The following is a 15,351-nucleotide window of genomic DNA, read 5'->3' as shown; positions in this document are numbered from 1 at the left end:
ACGGACAGCTAGTTGTTGCTTCCACTCCTAACTTGTTAATGTTGTTAAGACTTAAGTTAAGTGTGCTGTTACCTGTTGTTGTCAACTTGCCTTGCCATGGGGCCTTCCTTTTAATACTCTATGGGCCTTGCCCCTCCTCTTGGTGTTCCTCCTCCGGAAACGGCAAGTCAGCTGTCCGGAAGCTCAAATTGTTTATGAAATTAGCATTTAGCTCGCCTGGCTCTGGCTTAGCATTGTGTAAATGATTGTGTACGCCTGGCGTTGTTTTTGAGCAGATTGCCTCTTCTGACTGCATGTCAATTGGCAACTTATTGTACAACAGCCAGTGACACATTGTACAAAATGAAAGTCTTATTTGTTTTCGAGCTTTTCACCCTGGTTTGCTTTTCACTATTAACGCAGACTGGTGCGAAGGTAAGGCAGGCTACTGCTAGCTTCATTCGCGTTAGCTTTATTATGACGATATTATGCTATTTTAGCTGTGAATTAACTGAATACTCCCTACAGTCATAGCCAGTTAAAGTTAACTAGCTAACGTCGGTTAACTTGATTAACAGTGAACTAATTACACCACAGAAATGTTAACATAGTCATATCTAACGTTAGTCACAAGAAGTAACTGACTGTGGTGTAATGCGTTGATGAATCATGTGATTGTCTGACGCCTGCCAAGACAGCAGCTGACATGTTTTATGTTGATTCCTTCTAGAATTCTGAGGACATTCGGTGTAAATGCATCTGCCCACCCTACAAAGATGTTGTAGGGCAAATCTACAAGCAAAATGTTTCGCTTAAAGACTGGTACACTGCCATAACAATAACATTAACAACATATTCTTCCTGGGTGACTTTTCTCCACTAGCCGCAAGCAACTTTGATGCTATAATGCAATCTGGCATCTAAGTTGCAATACCCACACGTGAACCGAAAAGTAATATAGGCCTATTATCTGTATTTTATTAAATAACCAATAACTCACCAAGGTAGCAGCTGTAAAAGCTTGGTTTATCCTCTGTTAAAGACATACAAATCCACTGTAGACATGAGATACTTTCTGTGAAATTATGTTCAGGTGATTATTCAAAGGTGGTACACCTGTTTTGAAATTTCATATAGGCTAATGCAGGAGATATTGAAAACAAAAATCAGACCTGTCTGAACTGAGTGGTGCTGTACAGTACTTGTGTGTATGTGTTAGGCTGCGCAACAGTGATTGACACTTGGTGGTGAAAAAACGCTATTTCCGTGATTAGACATATACAGAGACAGACATGCATACATACAGACATTGCTGCGTATAGGTGTGGTTAGCACCACCAAGCTTTCTGTACGGGTGCGATCTTGGTGAGTTTAATGTAGTTTAAGGCAAACTCCGCTGTTATTGGACAGTAGTCGCTGTAATTGACCATTCACTTCGCAACTATGCCTAACCCTAACCTCAGTAAAACTATGCCTAAACCTATCAAACTATAGGCCTACCTAGCCCCTTTCGGGACCCTCAGTTACCTTTTCAGATTTGTGGAAGGCAGTACCCTAGGGTCCCTCGTAGGTTTTTCCACCCTCCATAGGACGCAGACTTACCTACTATTTATTCACGGAGACCTGCTCGGTCGCTTGAGTGTTGGTGAGATGTTTCAAAGATGCATACACCAGCTTTAGGAGACTGCAGAAACGTGTGCGAAAAGGCGCTAATCGGAGTTGCCTTTTTTTTTTTTTTAAGTTTTGCCTTCGAAATTCTCACTTCCCATGTCCTGCCTTCCAACGACACAACAGCATTATAAACATCCTGCATGTACGCAGTCGGCCAATCAGAGGCAGTAACTAGGATGCGCAGCTAGCCAGTCTCCGTGCGGGAGGCGGTACAATGGGAAGTCAACAAGGAAGTCAAGGAAGAGAGAGGAGAGAGAAGTTCAGCGAAGCAAAACTTTAAAAAAAGTTTTCTGAAGTCTCCTAAAGCTGTTGTATTGCATCTTTGAAACATCTCACCAACACTCAAGCGACCAAGCAGGTCTCTGTGAACAGACAGTACCGGTAGGTAAATCTGCGTCCTATGGAGGGTGGAAAAACCTACGAGGGACCCTAGGGTACCACCGTCCAAAATTCAGAAACGGTAACCGAGGGTGCCGAAAGGGGCTTACCTAACCCTAACCTAGCCCAGTAAAACCATGTCGGCCCGGGAGCCAATCAAACGCATGGTTAGGCCTATAATGTTTCATAATCACGCATCAGGGTGAAGAAAGGTTGGTATTGCAACTTGGATGTCAGAATTATTATAGCATCTAAGTTACTAAGGTGGCTAGTTCACCATGTAAGGTTCTTAACCAGCACACTACTTACTGTTTTATTCCATTTCCAGCAATTGCCTTCATGTTGTTGAACCCATGCCAGTTGATGGGAAAGACGTGGAGGCATACTGTTTACGGTGTGAGTGTAAATATGAAGAGAGGAGCTCGGGGACGATAAAAGTAAGTTAAAAGGAAGCATTTTGCCAGTTTTGCAACCTTGACAAGCAATTTACAAATACATACTTTTGAATAAACTATTAAAGTTTTGGATTATGCTACTACAGAATCATGTTTTAACCGTCTATTATGTTTAGGTTACTATTATAATGTACCTGTCCATTTTGGGCCTGCTGCTCCTCTATATGGTGTACTTGACCCTCCTGGAGCCCATTCTAAAGCGGCGTCTGTTTGGACATTCCCAGCTCATACAAAACGACGATGATGTTGGGGTATATGTTTACGTTTTCTTTTTTTAAGTCTATTTAAATGCAGTTTGTGACATTTGTTGTAATGATGGTCGTATGCCGGACTTATTCTACTCTTTCATTATTTTGTCATTCTTTGCTTTCAGGACCAGCAGCCTTTTGCCAATGCTCACAACGTGCTGTCGCGTTCACACTCTCGACCTAATATGTTGAACAAAGTAGAACATGCCCAGCAGCGCTGGAGGAGGCAGGTCCAGGAGCAGAGGAAGTCTGTATTTGATCGTCATGTTGTTCTCAGTTAAGCGACTCTGCTGGAAAGAAGAGCCCTGAGGTCGAGCAAAAACACTGTGACAGCCCTTATTTTCTCTCACATTTTTCCTATGTTTTCTACATACAGTCTCTGTCCTATATTACCTAAACTATGATTTATTACATGTTTCAGAGGTGCTCATGGTGAAGAGATCTCAAATTTTGTAGCAATGAAATCCCTTGTCAGGCATTATGAATTGTCATGATTCTCACAATCTTAACGGCAATGGCTGGGTTTCTCGAACTCATGTGGTGTAAGACTTGTAGTGCCGCACATGCTCAGTTGCTCTAGGCCGCACACAGAAGCGTATATATATATATATAAGTATAATACATATATTTATTATATTTATGTATATATATATATATATATATATATATATATATATATTTATTTTTAAGAGTAAAGAGAGCCTACTGTCAGCTGTCCAAATATTATTACATTTAATTTCAGAATGGTAGACCTGAGGCCTACCATACCAAGCTTGAGGCCTACCATTACGTGGCACATCTATGCACGAAATGTCTATGTTCACAGGCTTCTGTGTGTGGCCTAGAGGAGCAACTGAGCATGTGCGGCACTACAAGTCTTACACCACATGCGTTCGAGAAACCCAGCCAATGTCCTTACCTATTTGCACAGGTACATTAAAACGTATACCCACTGCCTAATCGAATTACTTAGTAAGTGCCAGTGAATTGGGTTTACATTTAAAGTATAGACACCGGTCTTTCATTATATCCCATGAAAATGGAGATGTTTAGTGCACTAGGCAGCGAGAATTCCAAAGTTTACCATGCTGACTATTTTTGCAGCCACATTTTTAGGGTGGAAAAAGAATGTGGTGGTTGGTAGAAACAAATTTACTAGTTGCTGTCATAACTTGGATGCATTTCTTGTAATTGACAGCTATTTTTTATGTATAAAAACAACAATTAATCTCAACTACTTGCTATATTTATCACAAGAAACCTTGTCTCAAGCTAGACGACTATTCTACAATCTCTGCTAACTATGCCTGCTGAATGCAGACAATGGAGGCTGTCATCTGTTTGTCATTTCCGTTCACGAAGGTATGTAAAATAGCTTTTTGAAACAGCTTTTCTGTTAAGTAGTAAGCGATAGCTTCAACTAAATTGATTTACATTAGATTAAACAGAAGTGGAGTAGCATCCGCTTTACTCCTGTATCCTTTTCAGCACTTCTGTTGCCCAGACTGTTTAGGCGGAAGAGTTAGAAAATTGGTGGTGCGAGAGAAAAAGTACCTACATTATCACTAGAAACTGGAATGATTGTCCAGAGAAACACTTCTTTTCACCTCTTTTCATTATTGCTATTGAGATTTCACTATTTTACCTGCCACATTTTTAGTCTTTGGACAGTGGTTGATACCTGACAAAGAGGCTACTGGAATGTACCGTCTCTCACTAGCTGCTGTCATAACTTGGGAGCATTTGGCTGGTGGTAACTGCCAGCCAGTTACAAATAATTTTGACATGGTTTCAAAATGTTTTGAAACCAAATTGTGTCTGCCTCTTTAAAATGCATGTTTTATAACAAACATTTGTAAATGTTTCCTTTCAGTTTCAAACCATTTATCCATTCTGTAATAGTGTTTCGTGTTGAATTGCTGGTGTCAAAAATGAAAATAGACGTTTGAAACCCTGCATTTAACAATAGCAAAAATGCTGTAATTGTGCAAGTAAAAGTAGGTGTATTGTTTTCTCTCTTTACAAAAGAAATCTTATTGGAATCGGAGCACTGATGCAAATACCTAGATAAATTAAATTTATGTTTCTTATTTTTCTGACTAATGTATATTGACTTATTCTGAGGTCTCATTTTGAGTAATTTGGGTAGTGTGAAGGGTTGGTTTGGTGTGGATTACCACCACTGTTGGGAGACAAAAGTGTTAATACTTGTATATGTGATACCTTTACATTTTAAATACATGTGTTTGTGATTCTTCGATTTTTTTTAATTTTTTTTTGTCTTCAAATCTTTCCCATGAGCTTGAACATACCAATACCCATATTTGAATTAGTTGCTCGTTGGAATTCTGCTTGCTTGAACTGTCATATTTTGTCTGGGAAAGTGCAGTCAATATATGCATGAACCTTAATTTTTACGGTCTATGGCATGAACATCTCCAAAAAACAGAATTCACTGAAGTGTACAAGGTTTGACAGATGAGTTAAACATGAAAATCATATAGGCTAAAACCAGCATCATGAGTTGAGGTTGTCTTAAAACCATATATTAAAAAAAAAAAAGCTCTAACTCTGCATTGTCCAATCCAAGCTGATGCCAGTAGTCAGTGAGCTGTCCAGGAAGAACTCAAATCAAAATGCCCATGTAATTCACTTAGGGGGCTATCCGTTCAGAAAATAATGCACTACCTGTTTATTATAATATAATAATTCTAAGTAACAGGAAGATAATTTTGTAGGCATATAACATTTCTGGCAACAGTGGCAAGTTCTAGTTTCCTACTCGCAAGCAACCACCAGAGGGCAGCATGGCTTTACCTCCCAGTATAAAGAACAATGGGCTAAAACAACAATAGATTTAATGGGGCAAATCATTCAAATACACAATGACAAAGTAGCCTATAAGTAAAACAGTAGGATTAATGTCCTAGGCTATTTGTCATCGACAGACGGCTTATTTTGCGGTTAGGTTTTACGGCTAGATATAATCCATTCGTCATTCTAGGGTAGCCTATTTTGAAGAATAGGCTACTTTACAGTTTGCACAGATTTAGAAAAACAACAAAAAACTGTTGTAAATTTGCTGCGTAAGAAAATTTGCTAATAATAAATGGAGTGATGCGCAGCGCAACTTTGCATAGGCTACACAATATAGGCCTATACAAAACTTTAGAAATGTGTGTTCTATTAACGCAAACTCGCCAATATAGCCAATAAATGAAATTACATGTATCAAGTATGGTGTTCTTCATTTAATTCATTCACCCGGCTTTGTCTTATTTAAAACCGTGCGGAATGCTCAGGGAGAAAGCTTAACATCGGTAGGCTATTGTTTCCAAACTTCGCCATCGATTAAAATACGAATATGCTTTTTTGTGGTGCCTGGCTGAAACTGCCAGAAATGTATAAGAATCGTGAAAGCAACTATTTATTCACTTTTTAAAATATATTTTACATAGAACGTCGTCATCGTTTCCTGTGCTGTCCCCGTTTCTCTTTTTTTCATTGCAGCTATTATACAGAAGAGATTACTTTCGGTGCAGAAAAAGCAGATTTCAGGATTCTGAGGCAGAAAGCTGCAGGACGTCTGTCCAAGAATGGATTGTTGAAGAGCCCCCCCTAGAAAACAGGAAAGCAGGTAGGGTTTTATTCAAAATATAATCGGACAATAACAGAGAAATACGACTAAAACTTAATTTAAATAGAAACTATTCTTTATGCATGTTTTGTGGTATGAAGTTTTCAGGAAAAGATCAAACATAGCTAGTTAAGATGACCATATTAAAAGTTATTCAAATTTGTGAAATATGACTCTAATTGTATTAGATCAACATAGACTCATTTTTTAATCGGTAAGAACTGTTTTTAGCCCACAGAAAGTTAAAGTCAAAAATTGTCTTTCTGCTTCAGATGTAGTTCAACGTAACAGCCCAGTGGGGGCGCTTCAGCCATTTAGATCTTCCCCATCACGCACTGTAATCATCAGTGTTACTTTAACTCTGAACAAAATGTGACCTTAAATTTACACAGAGTTAAGAGTAACGTTATTTTTCTGTGTAGTCTATGTAGTATTCTATTGCACCTTCAGAAATGCATGGAACGAGATTTGTGTTACATTTGAAAGAAGCCACACTGAGGTAGATGCATGCCTTATGGCATTTTGGAATATCAAATACAGGAACATGTTCTCAGCTTTCAGACTCCGTCAGACCAGTAATGACTAAAGTATATTCTCAAATTCTACATCCAGTGTTGACTAGTAGCCTACAGGCTTCTTAGTAGGCAGGCTATAGATCCATATAAGTCACCAAGAAAGGGAACACATTGTGGTTTTCAAAGTGTCCTTGAGGAGGGGGTACCAGGAGGTTCCCAACAAAATGAGTTAATATAATATAGCATCACAAAGATTGTAAGAAAAACACTTCTGACAGTCCTATATCAATTTGTGGATCCTTGACATGAAAATGTTTGACCACTCCATTGGACCCTACGGTATTTATCCTCTCCACTTGGTTTAAGTTTTAGATGTTTGCTGACAGTCGAGTAAACAGTGGTTCTCAAGGTCTGTGACAATAGTTGGACTTATGTTATGGCTGCTGTGTCTGGTGAAAAGTTAATGCCATGAAATGCCAGTTGGCCTCATGGAATGTGAACTATGTGTCCTTGCACTGGGCAAGACCTTCTGCTAAAATGTTATAATGCTGGTAATGGAAAGTTGTACTGCAGTTGTGAGCTTGTAGATCGGAGTGACCTCATACAACAATGGATAGCTAAATCAGACTTTACAGTATGTTTGTGTTCAATTATAGCTTAGGCTACTCATGAATCTTCAGTTATCATTTAAGGCGGCCATTATTTTAGGCTGTTCCCATGTTTCAAAATCTGCCAGCTAAAATTTGAATATAATCACTTACTTACCAGGTTTTCATCCATGCAGCATGAATTTGCATATCGAGGCCAAATGTCTATGGTAGACAGCCGTATCTTCACTAACTACCAATGATTCTTAACACAAAGTAATAACAAGGTAGATGTAGAAGTCATAGATATTCCAACTGCGTCTCTATGCAAATGGAGTCCATATGAAAAACACAGCAAAAAGAGTTGTTAATGGTGCCTGGGGCTATGGCACTTACGGTATTATAATTATGTATAACCAAACTCACAGAGGCCTTGTTTTTGTCTCCCAATGGCATAATAGCAACGTCTTATCAGGAAAATATTGAACATAGTTAAGATACTCTTAATAGATAAACAACCAGTGGTCATATTTGGGATAGCCTAATAGTGGTCATATTTGGGATACCATAACCTTACACACATATTACTCTTCCAAGGAGAGGTAGGAAGTAAATGGGTAAATTGCATCTTCTCTCTCTGTATTGGCTTACCAGAGGGAGGAGTGTTGATGAGGCCTGACAACGTGAGACAATTTAATACTGGAGTTTAAAGCGTTGCTTCTGGATTACTTTTAGAATAAATAGGCTGTATATTGAACTGAACATAGTCAATAGATTTCTGCAGATAACTAGAGAGTGAACTCAATCCTTTGCTGTTTCTACTCTGAAAGGCTTTCATTCTTCAGTACAGGCCATTCTCATTTCCATTGCTCCATCAACCCACTGACCTGACCTCTGACCCCAGAGACTGGCTATTTTAGATATCCAGATGCTAAAGAAAAATGAATGTATTTTGTAATATAATGCTACAATGAAAGCAATATAGCGCTGTCGGGGGATCCTCTCTGGTTTCTTAGGTCAGGGCTTTACAGAACATGGATATCTTTAACAATACGGTACACAATACATGTGATAGTCATTTTCCTGGGTCCAGTATGTGTGTGCTATGGCATGTTCTTCCAGTTTTGTGAGAATGGCTTCAGCAGGTGAATGAGAGGAACAGGTGAAGACCTCCACAGGTGATTTTCAAACAGATTTGTAACATCTAAGCTCTGAGGTCAAAATTATGACTAATTCTAGGTATTGAATCTAAGTGTGTTCTATGTTATCAGTGCTAGGTAGATAGATATAGTACTAATGCTTATGTTGGCTTGCTCTTTGTTTTCCTGTCTGATATAAGAAAACAAAATGACTTGTATGAGAAATCCAGATGGCATTGCTGGAGGAGAATGAATTCCATGAGTATCAGGTTAAGTTTAGGTTAAAAAAAGAAATGGTACCTATGTTTCTCACAGTAAAATGCTTAGTATTCATTTACACAGAGTAAAATTATTAGCTCTTAATTAATAACTTAACACTTTGGATTTTACTGTGCATGTTCTGTGAGGAATCTTTTCTTCTTGGGAAGGGGATTCCTTATAAGACTTTGAAATGCTGATAGCTCAAAAGTATACAGTGGCAATGCTAGAAACATCCTCCTGACTTGATGTTCTGGGCTGTGATGACGGATGTCTGTATTTTGTGACTTCCCTTGTTCCGAAGTCGGTAGATTGATAAGAGGTCCCAAGAGAATGAATTAACCAGGACACAATGTGAGCTATGGGAAGGGAATATGTGTAGATGTATTTTGTGGACATGTGTTTGTTGTGTTGTGTAGATGTAATTTATGTATGTTATGTAGATGTGTGAGTGTGTCGTGTTGTGAGTCGTGACAGTGAGTGTAGATGTCATGGGTGTACGTTGTGTTGTGTAGATGTAATTTAGGTGTGTTGTGCCATATATGTATAGTAATTGCGTGCTACATTATGCTGTAAATCAAGAGAATCAGGGGAATGCTTCCAATTTCAACTATATAGAGCTACTCTTTATATTGAACCAGTTCCCACTTAAAATAGGGTTAATTATGATTTAGGCAGAGAGATAACACATGAGTGAGTGTGCTGGGGCGTCAACTGGATGCCATGTTTGTTTTTGATTACATGTATCCTGGAGCTGATGAAAGATAAGGTTGTTGTACATCCTTTGCTACACACACAGTAAAATCCTTACAAATGGTTACAAATGGATAAACTATCTTTGAGGCTTTCACTTTGAGAGGCACTGGTTCGTAATTTGTTACCGAAAACAAAATACCATACATAATTTGCTATTGGCTTTTTTAACTACTAGAGTAGGCCTATGTATATTTGTGTAATGTCATTGTGATTTTTGAAGTGACTGACACAGAATTGTCAAAAAACTTGAGTTGATATCTGGCTTTAAGAAAGTAGGCTACATATTGAAATACATGGTTTACAAGCGTTGCAAGTAACAGAAGTTACAGAACGTTAAAAACAAGAAAAACCTTTAATTCAAATAAATATTTTCAACTGGTATAATTAGGCCACTTTATTGTCTTGTCCCTGTCTAAATCACGTACATTTATAATTTGAAATTATTGTATACGTTTATAGCGTGTGTGAATATTGTTGGGCTGCATGGTATATGGCATCATCTTAAATCCAGCAGTATTCAACTCCTCAATATGCATAATTGTGTCTCGCAGACATTGGACCAGCCTGACAATAAACAAGGGAGCCTGAATGTTGAGAGGGGGGGGGGGGGCGTGGGGCCAAATCCTCTGTAGAGTGGGGGGCAAACAACCCATTTCCATGGCAACAAGTCCTGCCCTCGGCTCTCCAGCAAGCTCGAGGAAGGAGGCAGTTTTTTTTGTTTGTTGGAAAGACATGACTCGCAGTTTATTGACAAAGGCAGGTATCAGGCAAACTTGCCAAAGTTTTTCAATTTATAGGCCACCGGGATTGTACATCGCAGGGAATTAATCAAATCCTGGAAATGGCCATGGATGTGAGACGCAGCTTTGAGGTAAAAGCCGATTGCTTGCCTTTAACACACTAACATGTTGAAGAGAAGATCTTCAGCAGCAACTTTTATTTAGAATGTAGCAGCCTATTCCAATCGGTGTAATGCCCTAAAAGAAAGATCGATGCAATCTTAGTATATCGTCTATCGTGTAAAACGTAACGTAAGCCTATAGACCCGGTCAACGTGCCCATATTTGGTCATTCATATTTTTTACGGCGTATATGCAACTATGCATTTGCTATGATGTTTGATTCTTTTTGATTGATTAATTACTTTATTATCAGTTGAGTTTGCAAAAAGCACATGGTAGAGGGAATTAAGTAGGCTACAGTTCTGCTAAGAGGATTTATTTTTCCATTGGGTTACATTGAGGTAGGCCTACTCAATTCATTCGAATGATAAACAAAATAGGCTATAGCCTATGTCTAGCTCTGATCCATAGCCTTTAGTCCAGTACCTGCCTGTAGACCCTATCGCAATTTGGTGTTGGGGGAATTTCTCACTTGAACTGAGTCAATGGGTCCCTAGACATGAAAAATCAACGAGGTGCTCGTCCGCCATAGTGCCACGAATGGCGCAATGGTCACATCAAAAATGGCCGCCATCGGCTATGATGAAAATCCAACCTTTTTGTTTTTTAGTGTTTAAACACATTTAATACCTCCATTTTGACTAATTGTGTTGTGTGGAATTCATTTCTGATATTGTTTTGATGATTTGGGGTGATTTTGACCGTGAACGGTTAAGGTCATTTTGCTATAACGAAGACCGTGGCCATAACCTGGCCATTGTTAGGAGTCAACCGTCAGGATGGACACCCATCCTGGCGTGGACTCTCAACCCTCCAACATCTTATGCCTTGGTTTGCCAGCTTGACGATGACATTGGTTTCACAAGCTGGTATTTCACCATCTCTTGTTACTTGCAGGGGAGGCCACGTGGAGGCTGTCGTCTTATCCCCCCTTTTTTTTGTTTGTTTGTTTTTTGTTTATTTATTTATTTTGACAGTGCACCATCTATGTGTGCATGCAGGTTAGTGTGATGGGTTTTTACATGAGGGATTGTCCAGTTTTCCATGGCAGAATATGATGCACGGAACTCCAGCAGCACAGCAGCCAGTGTCACACTTACCTGCACACTTGCATACTGAGAGCAAACTGGGTGGCAAGGGCTTCAGACATTTTGATGGCAGGAGTGTGCCAAAGTGCTCCTCCCATCCATGTTTTCATTTTGTCCCCACCTTGCTCATGCAGTCTTCTCCAGTCCGGATATGTGCCTTGATCACAGTCTCGGCTAGTTGTGCTCCAAGACGAGAGACTGCTTGATGCAGTGGAAGCATGCGCCACTTCTCACCAGTGCCATACTGCTGCCATATCTCCTTCAACCCCAGTGATTGTAAGTATGGGGTATAGTATAGCAGTAATGCGAAGGTGTCTATCATTGGAGACGATGACAACTCTCTTGCTCTGCTTCACACGAACAGCCCACTCCACATGCACCACCAATCTGGTGTCAGCCTCCTCAATCCAGTTCGATCTCTTCACCACCAGCCCCTTTCGCTGGGAGCACCTCATCCTCACAGACAACAGAGCTGACAATGATGGTAGCATTGCCACAGGCTTGATTGCACACCATATCCCAAACTAGCAGCTGGAGATTCCGCTTATTTTTCTCAGACGCCCAGAATTTGTCAAGTTGCTGAGGGATAGGTGTGTCTCTGTTCATGCCAACAAAGTCAATTCCTGTTCTTGAGTCTGTGCGGCGCATTCTTACATCTCAATGTAAGAATCGAGTATCATATGGATGCACTCTGGCTCTTGGCAAAGGGAGGATGTTGACCTGATGATGGTATTGATGACAGCACCTAAAGTGGGGAATTGGGCTAGTGGCATCTGCCGCATTTTCGACATGAAGTCTACCACAACATGAGTGGCAAGAGTAGACTTTGGACTCCATTGCGAGAGGTCAAGTTCAGGCTCAATCTCACTGACAAGTTTTGACTTTTTGACATGAGCTGGAAGGTCACCAACAAACAAGGGAGATGCTGAGAGCACATCATGAGTAAGTATCTGTCTGATGTCCATGCCCCGCACCTTAGCAATGTCCATACTCCTATGTGCCTCAGCCATGTCTTTGGATGAGACCAACTTCTGCTCCTTCAGAATGGTTGTTGGTGGTTTATGTGGTTGCTCATTGAACTGAGGTAGCTTCCGCTTTGGTATGGTTGTGCTCATTTTCTTGGTCTTCTCCACTAACCTCTCCTGTCTATATGAGCAGTAGACAGTCTTCCCATTTTTGAGACAGTTGAGCAAGCGACCCCTCGGTCAACAGCCTGCTTTGTGAGCAGATTGTGCAGTGGCACAGGCACATTGACCATCATTGAATATGGATTTTGACGCTCTCGCACAAAGTCCAGCAGCTTCACAACATTCCGGTTGAAAGTAAGGCAACGAGTGGTGCTTAGTGCATGCTGGAGATGGCATTCTGTGTGTTGCATGGTGTGGTTATTGGTGAGAAGGTTGAGGACATTGGTGATTGACCCAATGTCGTGGAACAGGAGCTCGAACTCTGCTACAGAATTTGCATTGTGTGTGGCTCCTACTACATAGTGACCCCCTGGACCCTGCACAGAACCAGCCTGGGCGATCCTGAACAACCCACTGGCCTATAGAGAAGCGCCGGTAGAGCTCAGGATGTGTGAACTCTAGCACCTTGATTTGTTCAAGATACCATGAGCCATGACGCAGGTAGTTTATGGAGTCACATTCTGTAAAGATTGGTATAGAGTCCTTGACAGTAGCCACATGCAGATTCCAGTTTCTTTCTCTTTCGGAGACTACAGCATTCTTGATGACAGCCACCATCTCCAGCCAAACTCCAAAGAATTGGCAGAGCTCTGACTTGGTCTCACACTCCTTTACAAACTCCAGAAAGTCCTGATTCAACTTCTCCACTTGTCCAATTAGGGCCTCAAACTGCTCTGGGCAACTTTGGTTTGCAGCTATAGCGTAGTGCAGTGCCTCTACCTGTGCTAGTACTGGATATGCAGCTTTGTCCTTGTGGTGCCAGAACTTCTCCCACTGGAGCAACCTGATCACATCCTCCACAATCAGCATCCCAGTTAGAGCCCGGACATAATGGCTGCCGTTTAACACTGACTCTATCACACCAGGTCTGAACACGGCACACTCAACCAGTGCGTCATCCGGGCCAGAACCTCGAAGCAGCTTTCCTTGGCATCTGAGCAGAACACGAGTCCATTGGAAAGGGCCCATGCAGAGGAAAAGATCCTTGAACTGTTCTGTCTCATGCAGGTAAATATCTACAGCTTGGGCGACTCTGGAAGTTGGTGAGACAATGCCTGACGGTAGCACGCTCAGTTATGGGTCTTGGTATGACAGGGAGGAAGCCAACACGCATCAATGGCACCACAGCAGATGAGACAAGTGTGTGCACAGCAGCCCATATCAGAGGGTCTAGTGCTAATGCACCACAGCGGATCAAACTGATCAAGAATTCTCGCTTTGCAGATACACTTCGGGCAGTTTGCATGTTGAGTAATGCTGCTTGCTTGTTTTCAGGGTGCAGCAGCATGTCTGGTGGTAGGGCAGGTCGAACTACGGGCTTGGCATGGGGAGGTACCTCTTGTCATGGCAACTTTTTCCGCAAAATTTGATCAGCATGGCATATTCCTGTGCTTGACACTGGAGGCTTATGAAGGGGTCTGCTCACTGTGGCGTCTTGGAACAGTACTAATGCTGCGTAGTGTGAACTCTCTGTGCCAGAGAGTGATGATTTATCAGCATAATCAGAGTTGTCCATGCCTGCCATAGTATAATCCTCCCTTGTGAAAGTACTTGGTATGGGTGTCTCTCCATCTTCAGAGCATTTCACAGCATAGCTAGCAAGAAGACAGATCTGATGGTCTGGTAGCTCAAAAATGACCTTGACTATGACCTTTCAAGGTCAAAATCACCCCAAATCATCAAAACAATATCAGAAATGAATTCCACACACCACAATTAGTCAAAATGAATGTATTACATGTGCTTAAACACTAAAAAACAAAAAGGTTGGATTTTCATCATAGCCGATGGCGGCCATTTTTGATGTGACCATTGCGCCATTCGTGGCACTATGGCGGACGAGCACCTCATTGATTTTTCATGTCTAGGGACCCATTGACTCAGTTCAAGTGAGAAATTCCCCCAACACCAAATTGCGATAGGGTCTACAGGCAGGTACTGGACTACTTAGGCCTACTGCTCTTGTTGCCGTTGCGACGGCATTAGAGCTATGGAACAGAGCTAGCCTATGTCCAAAAGAGAGAGTTAATAGCCTATTTAGCACGTAATTGCCACAAACGAAGTGAGCTGAATAGAGTGCAAAGAACAGTCGGGCTGAGATTGAGAAGAACCATTCTTTTGGATTCCACTTTCCTTTTTTCCCCTCCTCATCTAGGATATTAGAGGGTATTTAATTGTGTAACTTTCAGGGATCTATATCACCAGCTCTATAACTTCTACAAAGTGTAAAAATCAAAGTCACAATCAACACAGTCACACACCATAGGATATCTAGTTTTACTTTTTTCTTTCCTTCAGTTTTGTACTTCCTAAAAGACTATCCATTGTCCAGATCTAACAATGACCTTTCCCTCTCACAGTCTCACTGGTCAGCACAAGTACAGCTTGTGGCCCCTCAATAGTTCCCCATTCAACTTCTTTAATAGAAAATGTGATTAATACCCAATGAGCGGTTGAATTATACAGTAAAGAGTCTAAACAGCTGTTCATATTTAATGGAATCACGCACACACAAGCTTTTCATTTTGCATAAAACATTTTGGCATTAACA

At 40.9% G+C, this 15,351-nt stretch overlaps 2 protein-coding genes across 5 annotated transcripts in view; both read left to right on the top strand.

The window, feature by feature from the left end:
• Positions 1-204: 204 nt before the first annotated feature.
• Positions 205-4,991, top strand: tmem9b (TMEM9 domain family, member B). The gene is made up of 5 exons (XM_080765061.1): positions 205-414; positions 710-801; positions 2,357-2,465; positions 2,600-2,734; positions 2,857-4,991. The coding sequence occupies exons 1-5, from the start codon at positions 343-345 to the stop codon at positions 3,010-3,012; spliced, it is 564 nt and encodes a 187-aa protein (XP_080621187.1). The 5' UTR covers positions 205-342; the 3' UTR covers positions 3,013-4,991.
• The window catches only part of dennd2b (DENN domain containing 2B), a 61,153-nt gene continuing 49,756 nt past the window's right edge, over positions 3,955-15,351 (top strand). For 2 of the 4 annotated variants that reach the window (XM_080765026.1, XM_080765028.1), the window contains exons 1-2: positions 3,955-4,093; positions 6,242-6,368. The gene's annotated coding sequence lies outside the window, so the exon portion shown is untranslated. Of the gene's footprint in view, positions 4,094-6,241; positions 6,369-10,321; positions 10,495-15,351 lie in introns of those variants that run through there. The other 2 variants (XM_080765025.1, XM_080765027.1) reach the window with 1 other exon arrangement.

This window comes from Protomyctophum bolini (genome assembly GCF_963924005.1).
Source record: "Protomyctophum bolini genome assembly, chromosome: 1".
Taxonomy (NCBI): domain Eukaryota; kingdom Metazoa; phylum Chordata; class Actinopteri; order Myctophiformes; family Myctophidae; genus Protomyctophum; species Protomyctophum bolini.
This window is presented reverse-complemented; position numbering and strand designations above follow the sequence as displayed.